Source organism: Rhineura floridana, chromosome 7, assembly GCF_030035675.1.
Source record: "Rhineura floridana isolate rRhiFlo1 chromosome 7, rRhiFlo1.hap2, whole genome shotgun sequence".
Lineage (NCBI taxonomy): Eukaryota > Metazoa > Chordata > Lepidosauria > Squamata > Rhineuridae > Rhineura > Rhineura floridana.
The window spans coordinates 94,407,892-94,429,221 of NC_084486.1; the positions used below are offsets into that span (position 1 = coordinate 94,407,892).

Consider the following 21,330-nt stretch of genomic DNA (forward strand, 5'->3'; position numbering starts at 1 on the left):
CTCTTCCGGCTCTCTTTTTGTCTCTTCACTTTATGCACAAAAATATTTTCAGCAATAGGAGAAAGGATGGGATGTGGTTGGCTTTCTGAATGTTAACAACTGTTGGATATTTTTATAAAATCATTCCAATTTATAAACAGTTATGTGGACACTTTCACTGCTAACTCATCTCTAGCGCTCTGTTCGCACAGATTATAGTGACAATACACTTCTATTTGTAACTTCAGTGGCTGTTGATTCAGATAGTATTAGCGGCTACCAATACAATACTTTCATCTTTAAACAGAAAATAAACATTGATGCACGCTATCCAATGCAAGGAGCTGATCCACAAAGAAAAAGATCCAGCCAGCCTTTTACAAGGAGAACAAAACATGAGCCATATTGCAACACACACACACGCACCCTACCTCATTCCAGGGCAGATAAATGCAAGATTTTAAGACTGCTGTGCTCGTTAGCCAAGAGACAACTTGGATGAGAAAGGAAGAACTAAATGCCATTCCAAGTCATTGTGTCTTGAATGAATGCATGTGCAATCAACAAGTTCTGAAAGGCTTGCTAAGCAGTTAGAACCAAGGGCAAAGTCAGATGCAAACGTGTGTATTGCATATATGCCAGTGTTTGCAGGAATACAGTACCATATGCAGTGTGAAATGGAGACAATTGTTTGTAAAAGTGGGAAGCCCCAAGGGTCCTAGGCTGCCTAGTTCTCACACGTCCACTTCAGGCTTTATGGTGTTTATTGCTGCCAACATACTTGTCATGTAAAACATGAATTGGCCCTATGGTTTCCAAGAAGGCTACAGGAGTATCTTGGCTTAAATCAGTTGCATAAAATGCAAAAACTAAATTTGTTGAACCAGAGGCTAGGGAGGAAGTTTTTTATACAGTTCTTTGGAAGAAATGGGAAAAGCAGCAGTGGCTGTGTAAAGGTGGATATAGGGGAGTACATTTCTATTTCGATGCATGGCTCAAATTGTCTATCAGCAACAAGGCTCTTTGTTTGTGAGTCTTATCTCTACCACCCCACAGGACAAAGGGTAAGCCATTTCTATCCAGGTGTTGAAACTAATTGCTATGCCTGCAGGACTGCATAGCCTTTGCTTGCTGGAGTGTCTGTTTACAAAACCACATATTACAAATCCATTACACATTCACTAGCCTATAAAGGAAATTCAGTGTAGGTAACAGCTGCCAATCTTGAGAGATGCATAGTAAGCTGCCAAACTTTCATGGGCAGCTTCACATATTGTAGCAGTGCTTGTGAAGACCTAAATGCAAAAGTGGGTAGTGGCAAAGACTACAGTACACTTCCACAGTATAAACAGGAAGCATCTGGACAGTTATCAGAACCCTAAAGAGAGGACAATGCAGATAACAATGGAAATTTGCAGAGATAAGGGTCTCTCATGCCTCAAATCTATTAGAATGATAGGTAAGAGGATTAGGTGTTTACAAAAATCAGGACAGTGAGGAAATATTTTTACCAATAGTTTCCAAATTGGACCCAAAAATCAAAATGTTAACAGCAAAGGACCCTTGTGGTTAAATGTCTGAAACAGAGGTGATACCAAGCAAAACAGAGGGACTGTGAACGAGTTATGAAAATTCACTCAGTGGGGCAAGAAAAAGTAACATCAAAATATATTTTAAAACCAGAATTTCAACGTGGTATTTGAATTGAAATGCCTCACATTTCTCAACTGCTGGAGCCTGACTGCTCCAGATAGAGCACCAGTTGTGTCGCTAATAAGGAAATTTCTTTTACCGTCTTCTGATCTGTCCCCGAATTACCCTCACTATTTGTAAAAATAGAAGTCTCAGCAGTCACTCCAACACCCCTCAGCTTTGTTCTACAACGCCCAGAAGTCTGCAGTTTACAGCACTGATTTCACTCATCTGCAACAAAGTTCATTTGTCACCAATCTTAATATCCCTGCAGTCCATTGTATACCTTCTGCACCGATTTCTGTTTCAACAGTTGTTTGAGACCTGCAAAAGAATTTTAAACAGATCACCATACAAAGCTCCTAATATGTTAAAAAGGAAAAATCAACTGAATTCAAGCTGCTCCAACTTAAAGCCAGTATTTTCAGTTTACATATTTTGAAACTGACTCCCTCAAAACAGTTTTGAGAAGTTTCAGAATGATGCCTATGTCTATGCAAATATGTTCCAAACACAAAAACAATTGTGCCACAAGAGCAATGACATTACCATGGCTACTATCTAAGAAGTAGACTAGGAAAAAGCAAGTCACCTGGAAAAGATCCTTGACCAGTTTTTAGTAAAGTCTCACTGAAATGTTAGCAATATTTAAACATTTAAGCAAAGCAGAAATGGCTGCTGTCCTCCCCGCTATCCCTAGCCTTCCAGAATATACCCAGAAGAGATCCTGGCACTTTCCTCACAATCTTTGCAGTGTTGGGGACGTGCTATAGCCAGTCATTGAAAGGATCAGCTGAAAGAACAGCCCTTTCCAGTCAAATTGCAACAAATTAGTTTGAGAAATATCTTAGAGCTCACCTGTTCTAACAGAGGTGATGTCTTTCTGAACAGAGAATCTTAAAACTGGAAAAAGACAGAATACCCACAAGATGGACACTATAGATGGCAAAATAACTTCTCATCTCAGCAGGAAGAGCATACATGAACAAATGCAGTTACTGATCAAACTATTTGGGAATCTGTCATCACAGTACTGGTCTAGGATACACAATTACAAACCTTCCCGTTGTTCACTTGTCAGCTGCTCTTTGGGAAAGTCTACATCGAATGTAATTATTAGAGATCCTTTAATGTTGTTGTTGTCGAAGTTGGGAAGACCTTCTCCTTTCTTCCACAGCTTGGCTCCAGGCTTTGTGATTTTATCCCGGGCAACATGCACCTAGTGGATGGAGGGTGGTGAGGAGTTTACAAGATTAGCATTTATGACCAGGTACTCTTCTACAGATCAGTAATACAAAAACAATCGCATATTTTAGTGCCAACAGATGCAAGTATCATGGAAAAACATGAGACTATTTTGAAAATATTATTTCAAAGAGAAATCATTTTCTACCTCACCTTATGCCCATCTAAATGGGAAATGTCCATTTCAAAACCCACAAGAGCCTCAACCAGTGAGATAGTCACATTTGTATATAAATCATCTCCTCTTCGCTCAAAAACTGGGTGCCTGTAGGCAAGAGGTTAGAAGAACATTAACATTTTCTATACTTCAGCCGTGTTGGTAAGTGTATTCCTTTTTCTGTATGCTTGTCAAACTCTCTAATCTATAAAAAGAACATTTAACTTGAAAAATAAATGAAGAGCTGGAATTAACTTGTGATTCTATCATTCCTGTTCCCAAACCCTCTAAATCCATCCCGGTCTTTGAAGGAGGGAACAATTTTCTATAGGGACCATCAAAACCTATTGCAGCTTAGTGAGTAGAAATATTTATGCAGAGATGCAAAGTAGTTTTACATCATGATCAGAATGGAACTGACCCTAGTGCATTTCTGTCACTTGCCCTAATGTACTATGGAGGTCATTTCTTTAACAGCTACTTGTGCCCTGAATGGGACAAACCATTACATATCCTACAGAAATTGTAGGCTTGGTTGGAACTGCTGATTAGTTTCCTTGTCAGCTGGCAAAGCTTAATTGCTGTCTAAATGTTGTATTGGTAAAAGGAATCATTTCTCAAACCTGTTGAACTTGGATGCACCTTCTCAATTCAATCTACCATATGCTCCATCCCCCAGCTTAACACCCACTATCTGTTCTGCAGGTGAATGTGTTAGAGATTCTCATACAATGTGCTGTGCAGCCTGCTGCTACATGTGAGGCTGTATGGATTGGGAGTACTAATTCCATACCGGCAGGAGAAGAGGGAGTAACATATCCCCGACTCTGCCCTAAAACCATGCAGAAGAAACTATCTTGAGACCACAGCAGCAACTCTTTGTGGGTTTCATCCTTCCTCAGAATCCGGTCACCCCAACTTGATTGTTTAGCCACCCTCACAAAGCCAAGGTGGATCAGTGGAAGCCTTCCGCCAGGAAGCATTCCTCTGATCTAGATCTTGGGTGGTAGGAAGGGGAAGGAACTATGTGCTTCAGAACAGAATGAACGATCCTCCCCCCCCTCCCTCTCCCCCCCTCTCATGTGAGAACCTTTTGTAATGGATTAATTATATGAGTGTTACCCCCCCCGAGGAAGCACACCCATCAGCACCCATACTGAACATTATATCTTTCAGCATCATACAATGAGGTCTGTTCAATGATGAGTTTATTAATTTTGGGGGGTAAATTTCATATTTCCTGGTAAGTAAGACAAAAATATCTAAGAGAACTTACTTGAGAACTTTTATTCGGAAGCGCAAGTCACCTGGCTCTCCATCAACATGGGGTTCACCTGCAGAAGATTAAATATGGATCATAAAGGTGTTTTATCTACTTCCCCAAAGTGAAACCCAAACCCAAATCCTTTAAGTTTTCCATTAGTCACATGATCTGAGAAAGAGATCATCCTCATCCTGGCAGATTATGTGACTCTGGCTTTATTTAAATAATTTTATTCAGCTCTTTAGTCAAATTAGGCTTGCAGAACCTCTTACAGATCACTAAAAATACCAAACTTAGTCCCTGCCCTCATGCTCACAATCTAAAAGTACATGGCACAAAAGGAAAATGATTGGGAGGGAACAAGTAAATTCAGATACAAGTTCTTTGAAGTTCTAATGACTAGCTGGGGAGGAAGAGTTCAAGGAGAAGAGGTGCCAACATTTGATAGTCTCTCAGCTGAGCTGATGGTATAGTCCTGCATTTCTTCTCTTCCTTCCTCCGCTGTGGCCTGATGTAATAGCTGCTGCTAGGTGTCATTTAACGGGAAAGAACCTTGGCTTCTCAGTAGAGCTAATTGTGGCCCAGAATCCTTTCTCTATTACAGCCTAATGTAATGGCTGCTGTCTGGTGATAACAGGGAGAGGAGCATTGTCCAATACACATGGCTACTGAAAAGGACATTAGTACAGATCACTCAGTCTTCTTCAGATTTGAGATGAACGTATAACCTGTAAATCCATATAAGCCAGTAACTAGCTAAGATTGAGTACGGAAGACAAGTTAATTGCCTCTACAGGCCTGTAAAAATGTTTGTGCATAAAGATATGATAAGCACACACCTTTTTTCAAATAATGTAGCTATGGCATGCATTATATGAAAAATCGAGATTTCGTACTTAGAATAACTTACATAAACAATGAATATACTTTTGCTTGGATCAAAATGTAGGTTCATACAGAAACTGGAATATTTTGGAAACAACTGCAGGCATGGATGGTAGTTAAGGTAACAGGAATAAGGAGTCATGAGGATGAGTAATTGTGAAGAATAAATAGGGGGTTATGTCTAGGTTCATATGAACCCTTGCTCAAGGCTCCCTCAACAAACATTATCTGGACATTGTCAAAGCACAAGGACTAGAAGCTTGCATTGAAACAAAAGATACACACAAGAAAAACTCAAATCGGGGCATGAAGAAGATACACACATTTTCTATACAGATGAGATTTTCAAAACTCCTGTAGTGATATAGAAGGCATTTTCTCTTTACAAAACTGACCTGGGGAATTCAAGTATACTTGAAAAATGAAAGGGACACACCACACCCAAGATGTGTATTTCCCCTAGAGACCTTGCCCCAAATTTCCTTGGTTTGCACTTTTCTGTAAGTGTAAGAGGGGAGAGATTATCTCTCCCAAGACTTCCAAGCACAGTCTTAGAATGCATAAAAATAATTTGCTGTATAAACAGAGCAGATTCAAAAGTGGTGAACTATTCCAGCCCCAAAACAGATTCTCTCAACTTGGAAACCAACAACAAAAAATACCACCAGCTTTCTGACAGGTTCCATAAATCCCCGGAGGTTCTTTACTACCTCAACTCCAACAAGAAATTAACTCTGTTAGAATAGAAATTAATACTGTACCTTCCCCCATAAAGGGATATTCCATGCCATCCCTCACACCAGGTTCTATCTCTACCTCTAGGGTTCGCTCTTCATTCACAAGCCTAAGAAATCAGAAAAGCAGCATTTTTTTAAAAAAAGGGCATGCTTATATCAGGTAAACAAGTGTTTTATTTTAGTGATTGTACTATCAAAGTGAGTTTTGCTTTTCTTTTCTAATCAAACCATACTGTGCAACTGAACTACAGAAGTGCTGGGCATACTCCATTATGAATCCGTGACACTACAGAAACATAAAACCCAGCTACATCCAGGGTGTTTTCAGATAACAAATAATCTACAAGAATGCTGCAGGAAGTTCCTCTCCATACCACAACTTAAATACTTGATATTTCGCGGAACAAATGTCATCAGGGAAGTTGTATTGGTGGGGCAATTATTGAAGCTCCAGTCAGTAATCCAGTATCTCCTTCCTGCTTTCATTCCCATAAGTGAACAATACATTACACCACCATACGGCTCAAACAGGTAATGGAATCACTTCTCCCTCCATGCTACTTTCAACAGCTATGCATGATTACAAGCTATGCATGCACCAAAGAGCCAGAGGATCTGACTCACTTGACATTGGGACACTCATCACAAACAACTTCTTGGGTCATCTGGAAACGTCCTGGGCCTAGCTGGGTTGTCTTCATCTCCTGCCGGCAATTGCATTTCCGCTTGCCTGGTGCCTGCCTCGCTACCGGCTTGTTTCGAATAACCTGCAGAGAGATACAGAATCATTCTCTCATATTCAAATTATATACAAAAAGCACATTACTCTTGATGATATGAATGAAGATGACACACATCTCACGTGCCTTCATTTGAGACCCTGGGCTTTGCAGGTGGCGTCACGTACACAAGAACAAAGCAAGGTAGCCCAGTAACCATGGGGAGTATCCAACTAACTTGTTCCATCAGTGCAAGGATTTCTGCGTGTGCAACAAAGCTTCCCACTCCTCTCCCCACATCTGCTTTGGAGGGTTGGGGGAACCCTCAGAACAGATTTGGGGGGCTTGCAAGCTGAAATCCTTGCGCTGATGGAATGAGTTAGTTGGATATTGCCCCATCTTAATTGAGGTATGTGCATTGTAAGTTGAAGATTAATTGTGTTATTTTAAAGTTTGTACTCTTTATATAGCGTGTTATTAATTTGCTTTGAATTGTAAAATCACTTAGAAGCTTTTTGCATATGCGACTCATAAATTTACTAATACTACTAATAATGTTGACCTGTTATAAGTACCATAAGCACAATTTATTTCAATGATTTTTAAGTACACGCAGCAGTTAGAGCAGGGATCCACAAGTTTCGACATGGCTTATCAGCCAGTCCTAACTTGTGGTTGGTCCCAATTCTTTTCCTTTGAATCCTGAGCACCCTAGATTAATCTCCCTTTGCAGAAGACAGAAGCAGTAAAATTAGAGACAATTTCTGAAGAAGTTTGCAGAGAAAACAAGGGAGTGTCACAGCTTTATTTCACCTCACACAGAGCTTTGGAGAAGGCAAGAAGCAATCTGAGTTTCTGTTGCCACTTCCTTCTACATACACTAGATAGAAGCTCAATTAACTCAGCTGCAGCTACCTTGCTGAGAAAAGCCTATATGATAATGACATGAGGCAGAAAGCTCAATTAGCATAAATCATAGTTAGAATAGTTTAAACTGCTGCAGCTGTTCCACTGGGACATTAGCACTACCATCTGTTGTTAATACCCTCAAGACCAGCCCACTAGGCCCTCAAGTGACAACAATATGCTTCACAGTATGGTCTGTTAAAGGCATAAGTACTAGCAAAGGCAAAAAAACATTGTTTGAACATGAAGATCCCTCACATTGACTAAAAGCATTCAGGAAAACCATAACCTCTCAGTAGTGATACAAAAACAATAGCAATTAGCTACTTTTCTTTATGCCTCACTGTTTGCAGGAAGAACACTTTTCTTTCCCAAGTATGAAATATAGATATCTCAAATATTAGCAGATACTAGCAGATTTCAGCATAGTCTTTCATCATTCAGGGCTGCTATAAATTCCACATCAATGTCTCGGTATAGACAAGAGTATATCGTTGCCACATTCCCAGAGCTTAATAAAATAATAACCTAAAGAGGCTCATCAAGGCAGATTGACAAGCTTACTTCCACAAAATTTCCTGAATACACTTCTTCCAGTGTAACTTCTAGGTCCACAATGATGTCACTTCCTCTTGGAATGTTTCTGTCTTGCTGACGAGGATTACCTCCAAACATGAAACCAAAGTCTCCAAAGAAACTGTAAGGAAGTAAACAGACATTATTTAAAAGAAAAAGATAATGGATCTATTGTGAGGTCCTTTCTGTTCAACAAGCAGGAGAGTATGCATGAAAGGGTTAACTGCTAAACAAATTTCTATCACTTTCCTGAGAGGAATCTCTTCCTAATTTCAGGGATAACTTCAGCCAGGGCTTTTTTTTTTTTGTAAAAAAATAAGGTGCTAGTCCTCAGATCTTGATCAGAGTGTCGCGGATATCAGCACATAATGGTTGACACGAGCAGCAAAAAAAGGTGAGAGTACTTTATACCATCACAGAAAAAGCAAGGACTTCTGCTAAAACATAACTGTAATAAAAACAGGAGTAGCAGCTGCTTATGATGGCAAAAGCAAACTGGACAAAAACTGCAATGAAAGAAGCAATCAATTTACAAGTATGGAAAGAAAGATTACAGCGACAGACAGAAACAAAGACAAGCTTAGGTTGTCCTCGATCTGTTACTCAGTTCTGCACAGACCTTCTCAGTACCTGGGTGGGTCTGCCTGCTTTTTTACCCAATGAACAGTTGCAGGAGAGCAGGCAGGAAAGGGATGTTCAAATGTTGTTCCACATCTCAGAGTAGCTATTTATGTGCTTATGCCCTCTGAGGTGTGCACCTAGAGAAACTATTACAGAACACATCTCCTGAAAGAGAGGTTTGCAGATTTGTGCATCATTACAAAATTGACATGCATGTGGGCAGGGACATCCATACAGCTGGCCTGCTGATTTTTCTTTATTTAAATATTTTTACCATGTTCTTCAGCTTTACCTTGCTCCACAACATCTTAAATAAAACCACAGATGTACTCAGTTGGAACACTGTGACAAAGGGCTGCAGAGATTTATTGAGTAAATCTATATCCTACCTCCGCAAAATCATTTGGAACTATTAACATGATAAAACTATCTGCTGCGCCTTGGAGATATTAGGCCATGATACTTGCTGGAACTGGGGAGACACTGGCATCATAAGCAGGCCCCATACACACTCCAATTTATGACTCAATGTGAAAAAGCTAGATCTCTGAGCCTTTTGCTTGTAGAAGACAGATGATCCAAATACCTTGATGCCCGCAGTTCCTTTATGTAAATCCACAAGGCCCTGCAAATGGCCAGCAAGTGCCAGTAATGGTCCTTGAAGTGTGGGACAGAAATTTGAAAGGAGTAGCTCCTGTGGAGCTAAGAATTCACATTAAGAATGAAGGATAGACCTGAGTACTACCTATCTGGCTAGAAAATACTCCCCTATTTTTCTTGTTGACAAGTTGGCAGCAAGAAGTATCAACTTCCAGGTGAATTCTAGTATAGGAATAGTCCTGATCACTTCAAACAGGGCTTTAAGAACCAGGGGTTGTACTCAACTAATTTTTACTCAGAGCAGTCCCATTGAAAGCAACGGCCATGACTAACTTAGGTCCATTAGTCTGAGTAAAGAGTTAGTTGAATACAACCCCAGGGTCAGATTTCATGATGGAAATTTATGAATATGCATAGGTTGGTAGAGGAAAGCTCTTCATAGGAAATACCTGATACATGGATTCCTGCAAATGGTAATTTGCCTGGTTGTTTAAGATACTGTACAGCAGGGATGTTGTTGGACTTGAACTCCCATTGGCCCTAACAAGCATGGCTAATGGTCAGGGATTATGAGAGATGGAGTCCAGCAACATCTCAAGGGCCACAGGTTCTCCACCCCAACTTTACATAGATGTTGCTTATCTTTTGGGATATAAAGGTCATCACAGTCCTGTGCAAAAAAACCCCTAGAACATGCATTGTGATGGCTAAGGTAGGCATGAGATGTCTTTTTTTTAACATGACCTCCACACCATCTCATAGATTAAACTGGTAGATGGTTTAAGAGAAAAAACTGTGGTAAGCATTCCCAGACCTCCTATTCTGCCTTGACCTCTGAAAAGCCAGCTGGGGTCAGCCCAACTCTGAATGGAGGATATACCTCTGAGATGAGATTCATGCACTGTGAAAGCTGCCAGGGCTTCTGGGCCCAGAGGGCTATCAGCTCCAAGAACCAAATTTGTCTTAGTATGATCCAATCAAGATAACTTTTGTTCAGGTGGCCTTGAAATCTGAAGGACCCCGGACAAGATTGGAAATCACTAGAAAAATCAGAGTCACAGCAACAGAATTGGGTGAGTACTTTCTGTTTCTGCTTCCACTAACTGGAACTTGGGAAATAATTGTCCCATCTTGGCACTGCCCTTGGATGTGAACTGATCCAATATTAGGCTGGTCCACATTCTAGTCAGGAGAGTGAGTATGTCCGCATGGAGGACCCATTCACCTTGGTCAAGTTGTTGATGGTTTAGTCATCCTAGCTTAATTTTTAGGTCCCTTTGGAAGTGTTTGGCCCTAACAGAAACCATATTTAGTTGGCTCTGCCTTCTGAGTCACAGAGGACTAAACTTTTTCCTGCTTGTTCTATTGCCAAAAAAACCCAGGTTATTTTCATTTGTGTGTATAGCTTCAGGACAGAAAATTCTAATGCTGTAATGTGTCATTACAACCTCTGCTCATCATGCAAGAAGGCCACAGAAGAACACAAGGCAACAATAAACTATGTGTCAGGCCCAGGATGTGACAACCAGACCAACGGCTGTAGTTAATTCGTGTTTTATTAGGGTAATGTCCAAACAAAGACTGCGTTTTCTCATGAAGCAATACAGGGATACAGGTCCTGCGGCATTGGGAGAAAGTTGACAGAGCAAGGGACTTCTTCCCGCCTGTTCTTTAAGAAGGGGCCAAATGGGCGCGCAATCTTTCACTCCTCCTTAACTGCCCCTCAGGTACTGCCCGCCTTCCCCCCCTTCTCTCCTGTCTTCTCAGCTGTCTGCGTGTGCGCGGTGAGGGGGGAAGCATCACCCCCTCCTCTTCTGAAGTTTCCGATTCCAGGATGGGGGATAGGGGAGGAGCTGATGGTAAACTGCCTCCCCGCTTTTCGGCTGTGAGCAGCCCTCCCTCTTTCCCCTCTTGCTGTGAGCCTGAAAGAGGGGGAGGCGTGAGAATGTCCAGGGAGGGCTCAGGCTCCCCGTTGCTAAGCGACCTTATCACTGGCAGTTCCTCTGTTTCGTCTTCGCTCCAAAGGGGGGAAGTTCCTCCCCCTTCCCTCTGCCATCCATCCGAATACTCTTCTCCCAACTCTCCGGGATCCAGCTCCCTGGGATTGGGACCCCAGCTCTGCCTTCCGACACCATCCCCCCTCCCAGGCTGTGACCCCCTCCCCTTGTCTGGCTTGGGATGGTGGGGAAAACATTGATGGAAAAGTTTTACCAATTCTGGAGCATGCACATCAGCTGCATCTTCCCATGATCTGTCAGCCACCCCATAGCCTTTCCAGTGAATCAAGTACTGCAGCTTGTGGCGTCTGATCCTGGAATCTAAGATCTCCTCAACTTCAAACTCAAGCTGCTCATTTACCAGGAGTGGAGCTCCGGGAGGTTCCTCCGGCCGTAACTCACTGGGAGGGGCGGCTTTCGTTAAGAGGGATCGATGGAACACAGGATGTATTTTAAACGTGTCAGGCAGCTTCAGTCGGTACGCCACGGGATTGATTTGAGTTTCTATTTCGAAAGGACCCACCCTCTTGTCTTGTAATTTTCTACATTTGCCTGGCATCTGGAGGAAGCGGGTGGACAGCCATACCTGGTCTCCCGGTTGAAGGGGGGGGGGCTCCTTCCTGTGCAGGTCAGCAACTTGCTTGTACTCCGTTTTGGCTTCGTTTAACTGCTGTTTCAGTGTCTGTTGCGCCGCTTGCAATTCCTTAAGGAAGTTCTCAGCTGCCGGTACCAGCATTCCTTCTGAGCTGCTTGGAAAGACTTTAGGATGGAATCCATAATTAGCGAAGAACGGGGTTTGTTGAGTGCTGGAGTGCAGAGAATTGTTGTAGGCGAACTCTGCAAAATGCAAATATGATACCCAGTCAGTCTGTTGATAGGACACATAACTTCGTAAATATCTTTCCAAAACGGCGTTCAAGCGTTCCGTCTGCCCATCTGTCTGGGGGTGATGGGCGGAGGAGAGTTTTAATTCCGTCTGCAACTGTTTCCACATTGCTCTCCAAAATTTGGCTGTGAACTGAGTTCCTCGGTCTGAGACTACGCTGTTTGGCAATCCATGCAGCCGGTAGACTTCTTTTATGAATAACTTGGCCGTTTCTTTAGCCTCTAAGGCCCCTGCACAAGGAAGAAAGTGTGCCATTTTGGTAAGTAGATCCACCACTACTAAGATGGCTGTCATTCCTTGGGACTTGGGTAGATCAGTTATAAAATCCATGGAGAGGTCCTTCCAGGGTTCGTGTGGGACAGGCAACGGTTGTAACAGTCCTGCTGGTGTCCCTGTTTGTGTTTTTGTCCGCAGACAGACAGAGCAGGACTTTACATAACTCTCAATATCCCGACGCATTTTAGGCCACCAGAAGTCCTTGGCCACGTTCTGAATGGTCTTGTAAATCCCAAAGTGTCCCGCTGTGATGGAATCATGACACTGGCGTAGGATTCTGAGCCTTAATTCCCCTTCTGGCACATATCTGGCGGTTTTGAACCATAACAGTCCATTTCTCCAGTGAAAGGTTACTTCTGAGTCTTGACCTTGTCCCGTCTCCTGCTGATATTTTAGCATGTCTGCATCTTCTTGTTGCGCCTTTTTGAGTTCCTCTTCCCATGAAGGCTGGCATACTCCCAACGTTAATTTCTCTGGCGGGATTACGTACTGAGGCTGGTCCTCGGATTCACTTTCTTTGTATTGTGGCTGTCTGGATAAGGCATCCGCTCTCTGGTTTTTGGCTTGGGCATGGTAAGTAATCTGGAAGTTAAACCTAGTGAAGAACTGGGACCATCTTATCTGTCTCTGGTTCAGCTTTCTGGCGGTTTGGAGGCTTTCAAGATTCTTGTGGTCGGAGCGCACTTCAATTCGATGAGAGGTCCCCTCTAGGTATTGTCTCCAGTTTTCAAAAGAGTCCTTGATGGCCAGCAGCTCCTTCTCCCAAACTGTGTAGTTCTTCTCTGCAGGCTTTAACTTCCGAAAGAAGTACGCACAGGGGTGCAGCTCCTTCCCTTCTTGGTCTAATTGTAGCAGGACCCCCCCGATGGCAAAATCTGAAGCATCCACTTCCACTACGAAAGGGCGGTTCGGATCAGCAAAGCGCAGAATGGGCTCAGTAGCAAACCTTCTCTTCAGCTCCTCAAAGGCCTCGGTGGCGTTCTCTGTCCATTGAAACTTCTTCTTCCCCCTTAAACAGTCAGTCAGAGGAGCTGTTAATTTGGAAAACCCTGGAATGAACTTTCTGTAATAATTGGCAAACCCCAAAAACCGTTGTACATCCTTTTTGGTGACAGGTTGGCCCCAGTCCAATATGCAGCTTACTTTCCCTGGGTCCATCTCCACGCCTTCCGCTGAGAATCGATATCCAAGGAAGTCTAGAGACTTGAGGTCAAATCCACATTTCTCTAATTTAGCATACAGGTGATTTTCTCTCAGTCTCTTCAACACCGTCTTCACATGCTGGTTGTAGTCTTCCTGGTTCTTTGAGAACACCAGGATATCATCTAAGTAACAGATTACATACGTGTCCAACAAGTCTCTAAACACGTCGTTCATGAATTTTTGAAAAATTCCTGGACTTCCACAAAGCCCGAACGGCATGACCAGGTATTCATACTGTCCGTAAGCGGTCAAGAATCCTGTTTTCCATTCATCTCCCTCCTTCATTCTGATCAGATTGTACGCTCCTCTCAAATCCAACTTCGTGAAGAGTTTTGCAGAGCTCAGTCGGTCCAGCAACTCTGAGATCAGGGGCAGCGGGTAGCTGTTGGGGATGGTGATCTGGTTCAATGCGCGATAGTCGTTACAGGGTCTGAGTTCCCCCCCTTCTTTTTCACAAACAATAGTGGCGCTCCAGCAGGGGATTGTGAGGGGCATATGAATCCTCGCCTCAGGTTTTTATCCAGGAATTCCTTCAGGGCCTCCCTCTCATTCTCTGTGAGAGAGTAGATTCTCCCTGATGGGATGCTGGCTCCTGGCACTAGGTCAATCGCACAGTTGTAAGGGCGGTGGGGGGGTAAAGTCTCTGCCTCTTTTTCATCAAACACATCTTTGAATTCTTCATACTTTGGCGGCAGGGTCACTTGCTCGATCTCTTGCACTGCCCCCACTAAGGTGTTCTTGATTCCTTCAGGTTGACAGTTCTCCTGGCAATACTGTGAGGTGAACCACACCACCGCCTCCTTCCAACTTATTTTGGGTTCATGCTTTGCTAGCCAGGGCATTCCCAGAATCACCTCAAAGTTCGAGAGATCTGACACGTATAGCGAAATGAACTCTTCGTGCCCAGGGATTTGAAGTTTCACTTCCTCCGTGGCTTGTGTCACCCCTCCTGACTTCAGGGGTCTCCCATCGATAGTCTCCACAGCTAGGGGAGCGTCCAGTTTCCACCGGGAAATTCCATGACGCTTGACTAACTTTGCATCAATAAAATTTGTGGAGGCTCCACTGTCAATTAAGGCAGTGGAATTAAACACCACTCCTCTGGAAGTTGTAATCCGAATAGGCAAGACCAACACCCCCTTTGAGGGAGGTTGGATCGTTGGGGGGCCTTTATACAACGCTGCCCCCAGTCCACCGGCCTGCACGTGGACTGGGTGTTCTAGTTTCCCGACGGCTCGGCTTTCCCCCCTTTCAGTCCACAGTCTCTGGCCACATGGCCCGGCTTTGAACAATAAAAGCATAAACGTTCCCGGCGTCGTCTTTCCTTTTCTTCTTCCGACAGTCTTGGCCTAGCCCCTCCCTGTCCCTCAGTTGCATTACCTGCCATCCCTGCAGTGGGAAGGGTCTTGTTGCGGGATGCCGAGGCTGAGTATCTCGGGACCTCCTGCTTCCTTTCCAGGCGCCTTCCTTCCATCCGGTGATCTATCTGTAGGCATAGCCGGATGAGCCCTGGTAGATCAGCGCGGGGGGAGGTCCTGGCCAACTCATCCAGGATTTCAGCATTTAATCCACTCCGGTACATAAACATCAGGGCGGCGTCATTGTAACCAGTTTCCTGGGACAGAATTTTAAAAGCGTTAGTGTACTCGGAAACAGTCCCTTTAGCTTGCTTCAGAGCGCCTAGTTGCCGCGCTACTGTTTCAGCCCTTGGCGGGTCTTGAAACATCTCGGTCATCTCCTGTATAAATCCTCTGTACCTTCCTAAGACAGTATCCTTTCTCACGAGATACGGAGTCACCCATTTTGCAGCTTCTCCCTCCAGGAGGCTAATCACGAAAGCTACTTTAGCCCCATCGTCTGGAAATTCCGTGTGCCTGACATCCAGATATAACTCACATTGAGCCACGAAGGTTGCCAACTGATCACTTTGTCCCGCGTATTTTGGGGGCAATCCAATGGGAACCTTTACTACGGCAGCTGGAGGGGCTGTTCGCATCTGGTCTATCGTGGCCTTCAAGGTTTGATTATCCGTCTTCAGCGCCTTGACTGCTGCTAGCAGGGCTTGAACATCCGTCTGCAAATCAGCTACCTTAGTCCTCAAGAGTTCCACTTCTTCCGTCTCAGAAGTGGGGTTCGTCCCCCCCGCTGCTCCCTTTGACATCTTGTCCCAGGCAAGTGAAGAGAGCGTTGAGGGTGATTTAGGTGGCTCTGTCAAGCTGTCAGGCCCAGGATGTGACTCAGGAACCAGACCAACGGCTGTAGTTAATTTGTGTTTTATTAGGGTAATGTCCAAACAAAGACTGCGTTTTCTCATGAAGCAATACAGGGATACAGGTCCTGCGGCATTGGGAGAAAGTTGACAGAGCAAGGGACTTCTTCCCGCCTGTTCTTTAAGAAGGGGCCAAATGGGCGCGCAATCTTTCGCTCCTCCTTAACTGCCCGCCTTCCCCCCCTTCTCTCCTGTCTTTTCAGCTGTCTGAGTGTGCGCGGTGAGGGGGGAAGCATCACCCCCTCCTCTTCTGAAGTTTCCGATTCCAGGATGGGGGATAGGGGAGGGGCTGATGGTAAACTGCCTCCCCGCTTTTCGGCTGTGAGCAGCCCTCCCTTTCCCCTCTTGCTGTGAGCCTGAAAGAGGGGGAGGCGTGAGAATGTCCAGGGAGGGCTCAGGCTCCCCATTGCTAAGCGACCTTATCACTGGCAGTTCCTCTGTTTCGTCTTTGCTCCAAAGGGGGGAAGTTCCTCCCCCTTCCCTCTGCCATCCATCCGAATACTCTTCTCCCAACTCTCCGGGATCCAGCTCCCCGGGATTGGGACCCCAGCTCTGCCTTCCGACACTATGGCAACAACACTGGCTGCAATGAACTAACATCATTATCCCCTTATTGTACTTAAAAGGTAAAGCTTGCTCTGTTGTGCAAAATAGTTTGGAGAAACAAAACAGACTTACTGTGAAAAAATATCTCCATGGGAACTCTGGTGACCCTCTTTCAAACCTTCTTCTCCATATGCATCATACTGTTTTCGCTTTTCTTCATCAGACAATACCTACAAAAGACATAAGGGAACATTTGTGTAATAAAGAAAGCTTTAATTAAGATGAACTTTTACAACTGTTCCAAAGCAGCTAGCTTTGCAACTGATATTAAATCTTTCACATCAAGTGGAAACATGTTCCGTTGATTTCTGTCAGGAAAATGTCTTCAGCAATGGCCTTATTGAAATCTAAAATGATTATTTGTCTGAATAAACTTGATGCCTTAAGGACGATGGGAGGTTGTTGTTTTTTTGGCTGATGAAAGATTTTGAATGTGGTTATTCCTGGTACTGCATGAACGAAGAATCATTCTAAAACTTAGGCATAATGGATTGTGTCCAGTGGTGTCACTTGACTGACAGCAAGGCTTCCATTAGCAGAACAAAGAGGGAAACAATTTTGCCTTTTCCCACACTCACCCTGGCAGCCCACTTTCCTTAAATATATTGCTCCAAAAGGTTGGAGGATCCTTCAGAGCAGATTTTGGGGGAATGTACCAAAAATTGCTTCCCTCCCCACCCTGCTTACGGAAAGCTTATTGTCAGCTGAACCATACCTTTGGATACAACCGTGTATCTTCCTCAAATATATAGATAACAATTTGTGTTTTTTATTGACACCATAGATGCAATAGCCAACAGTCACTAGTTTCCATATTCAATCTTTAAAACATAAGAACATAAGAAGAGCCTGCTGGATCAGGCCAGTGGCCCATCTAGTCCAGCATCCTGTTCTCACAGTGGTAGGTGCGGAAGGGCTTGCAAAACAAAATACTATTCTTTCCTTGGCCCAGACTTTTTGTCTACCATCACAAGACTTATGCCCTACGCAGTTCATTTGCAGCCCAATGCTATGTTTACACAAAAGCAAGTCCTACTGAATTCAGGTGTACTTCTCTAGCAATAAGAGCACACACAAATGCATCTTTAATATTATACAGCAGACATTTATCTTAGCATAAGTAGCAGTCAAGTACATAAAACTAGCATGAAAGTTCCTAATAAAGCAGTTCTTATTTTTGTAGATATCTTTTCTCCTCAAACCACATTAATGTACATTCCATGCTGCAGCCTGTTCAAGTATTTTGTTTCACTTCATTTACAGGATTTACAGAGTAGCAGATAACCGGATGCCTGTTAAAAGGAGATTCCTGTTCTTACCACTACAGAAATGTGAGATTCTGAGATCTAGAAAAAGCTGACAGAAACAGGAGGAGCAATGAGTGAAGTGTTTAGAAAGTCATCTCCTTACATCCCCTTGTTAATAACATGCTGACCCTGAGCTTAATTTCTGTAACGCGTCATTTGTAGGCCAGTGTGCTTTTTTTATTCAGATACATACATCAGAAAGGTGCATCAGGAAGCCAGACACTTTACCTAACTCAAAGTAGCATGATAAGTGGGTCAAGCTAACAACTAAGGCATTTTTAGTTGACCAATCATTAACTCTAAGAAATTCTTTCAACATATCAAAAAAGTTCTATAAAGCATATTAATTAAGCACTGATAAAACACTCTAACAAATAGTTTTATAGGTCTTATACTTTTAACAAATCGTTATACATTCATTATACAGCATGATTATCCATATTTGATAACAAATTACATCAATGTAAAAACAGAATTGTACAAAAAACCATTTGCCAAATGTAAGACCATCTAGGAATCATTTGCAAATACACAGTTAAGTCAACCTAAGCAAATGATATGAAAGTGGATGGAGAAGACTTCACAGGAACACCTTCTAATGAAACCCTACAGTGCAGTAGTCTTTTCTGATATTATCTGATGTTATTGTCATTGTTTTGCCAAACAGCTGAGATAGAGAGGAAGCAACAGATGCACAAGTTGGGCATGGACTTTCGCTAAATACACTGACCTCATAGGCAGCCCCAAGATCCTGGAATTTTTCCTGTGCACGTGGATCATCAAGGTTTCGGTCTGGGTGAAGCTGTAGAGCCAATTTTCGGTAGGCCTTTTTAATGTCTCTCACAGATGCACTGCGAGGCACCCCCAAGATCTTGTAGAAATCTCTCCTGAAAAACAATCAAACTAGTAATTGTTGTGTCTGTTCTTCCTTTAACAAAGCTATCTTTTCAGGCCACAAGTTAGAGGACAGAAAGAGATTTCAGTTTTCTTCTTCCCCCTCCAGTACTGTTGCTGACCATAACAAGTATGGAATCCTGAGGATAATAGACACATGCCTCCAAGGAAGCATCAGAAGTTCTGATTCAGAACTTCCATTCATAGAACATTTGGGGGGATAGGGGAGGTCCTGTTTTAAAAACAGGAGTCCAGTGAGAACCAGTTCCTATTTACATCATCAGTCACTCTAAGGATGCAATCCTAACACTAGGGAGTAGGCTCCACTGGACACAGCAAGACTTACTCTGGAGTGAACATACATAGGATTGCACTGTAAGTGTGCTATGTGATCTTAATTGGTAACATACACATTCTCAAGTGTCTGCTTAATATCTGTGTTCCCTGAGGGAAAACAAAAAGAGGAGCAACATTTTGCAACACAGGCAAGAGAGTTAAGGAATGGATGTGATGAGAAGATCACAAAAGCCTGAGAGAACAGCCTTGGTAGCTTAGTTCTGAGTAAATATGTATAGAATTGTACTGTGTGCGAGGTGAGATAAGTAGGATTGTAACAGGTGGCATGCTCCTTTACTTTTATTTATTTATTGCAGATTTGTATATCCTGTGCTTCAATAAAATTTCCAGAATGGCTGACCAGATTTCACAACACAATAAAACAAATTAAAAACATAAAAATACTAAAAACATTACCAATTGAAATAAGCATAAAAACAAAGCAAAGTGATGAAACACATCAAAATGAATTAAAAAGTCCTGAAAAATAATGTGTTTGCCTTGTTCAAAAATGACATCAGAGCAGGCACCAAGCGAGTATGCCTGGTGAAAACAGTCCACAATTGGAAGGCCACCACTGGGAAAGCCCTTTCCCCAATATCCACCCTCAAATGGCAGGGAACCTATAGATTAAGATCTTAGTGTATGGACTGGCACACACTGACAGGCCATCCTTCATGTACCTTGGCCCCAAGCCACAAAGAGCTTTAACAATCAAAACCAGCACTTTGAATTGGGCTTAGAACTGGATTAGGAATCAGTACAATTGATGAAACACTAGCATATACGATCATGTCAAATCCCATCTTGTAATCTACCATCTGTACACTGAATTGCAGTTTCTAAACTGTCTCTACATATATTTTTTCAATTTTTATAAGATTTGTATCCTGCCTTCCAGCAGAAGGTATCTTAAGGCAAGTAACATTTAAAATTTGATCAAATCAACAAAAGCATAAAACAAAATAACAATACAAAATGCTCTTTTAGTAATCAATCAATCAATCCAGCTCTCATTGTAAGACTACATGGGTCCTTACACCTAGCATACTCAGAAGGCCTGGAGAAAGAGGCACGTTTTCAGTCAGTGCTGAAAAATGGTCAGTGTTAGCATTAGCCAAACATCAGGGGGTTGGTTACTTGGCTACTATTGCCAAGAAGGCCCTCCAATGAGCCACAGACCACCAAGCCTTCATCAGTGATGTTACTACCAAAAGGGCCTCCCTGGCAGACTTCAAAGCCCAGACAGGAATTGAGCTCAGTGTACTGACCCTCATCTAGTTATGTTCCCAATACAGTACTACATCTCAGTGAATGAGGAAGTTTCAGGAGATTTTTCTCATTCGTGGCAGCCACGTGATATTACAGGCAACACCTGTTTATGTTTTATAGATTACATTTACATCCTGCCTTTCCTTCAAGGAGCTCAAGACAGTGGACATAGTCTCTCTTTTTTAAAATCATTATCATGATGTAGGTTAGGCTGAGTGCGAGTCGACTGCCCCTGACTCACCCATGACTGAACAGGGACTTGAACCTGGGTCTCCACAGTCCTGCACCGACGCTCTAACCTCTATACCCCTGTCCACAGACCGAATACACGATTGTACTAACTGAAACTCCTTCGCGTACACAAGCTATGAAAAGCACAGGAAACCAGCCTTTTTCCTCATCACCAGGGAAGAAAGGGGCTACAATGACAAGGACTCAATGCAAAAGGAAAACTGACAGGAGACAATCCCTAACTGGAAAGACGGGGAGGCGAAGCACACATGCTCCGAAAGGCCCTTCCGTAGCAGAGGAAGGTGGGAACTACAGCCTATCACGGGGTCACCAGTGAGTGCCGGAACGGAGGTGGAATTTCCTCCCGGTCCCTTCCTCTCCCTTGGGCTCACCCGGCGACGGCAGATCCGAGCAGACACAGCAGCAGTAGGAGAAGCCCGCCAAGGGAGCGGGGTGACATGGCGGGGGTCTCGTCGAACAGGTTCCGCGCGTATCCCACACCTCACCCTTTCGCCGGTAACCATAGGCACGAAAGAGAACCCGGTGAAGCAAACCGACCAATCAGGACCCGGCACAGCATGCTCCTCTCACCCGCCTCTGGCCAACCACAATTGCACACTTCACCCGCGACCCGGCTAGAGTCGACCAACCAGGCTTCGTGACGTCAACAAA

At 43.4% G+C, this 21,330-nt stretch overlaps 1 protein-coding gene across 1 annotated transcript; it reads right to left on the reverse strand.

The window, feature by feature from the left end:
- Nucleotides 1–12: 12 nt before the first annotated feature.
- On the reverse strand, nt 13–21,267 carry DNAJB11 (DnaJ heat shock protein family (Hsp40) member B11). Its single transcript, XM_061636575.1, has 10 exons — nt 21,051–21,267; nt 18,656–18,812; nt 16,691–16,788; nt 8,149–8,281; nt 6,584–6,726; nt 5,984–6,066; nt 4,350–4,407; nt 3,070–3,181; nt 2,731–2,890; nt 13–1,995 (listed from the first exon to the last, which is right to left on the reverse strand). The coding sequence occupies exons 1-10, from the start codon at nt 21,116–21,118 to the stop codon at nt 1,931–1,933; spliced, it is 1,077 nt and encodes a 358-aa protein (XP_061492559.1). The 5' UTR covers nt 21,119–21,267; the 3' UTR covers nt 13–1,930.
- Nucleotides 21,268–21,330: the final 63 nt, after the last annotated feature.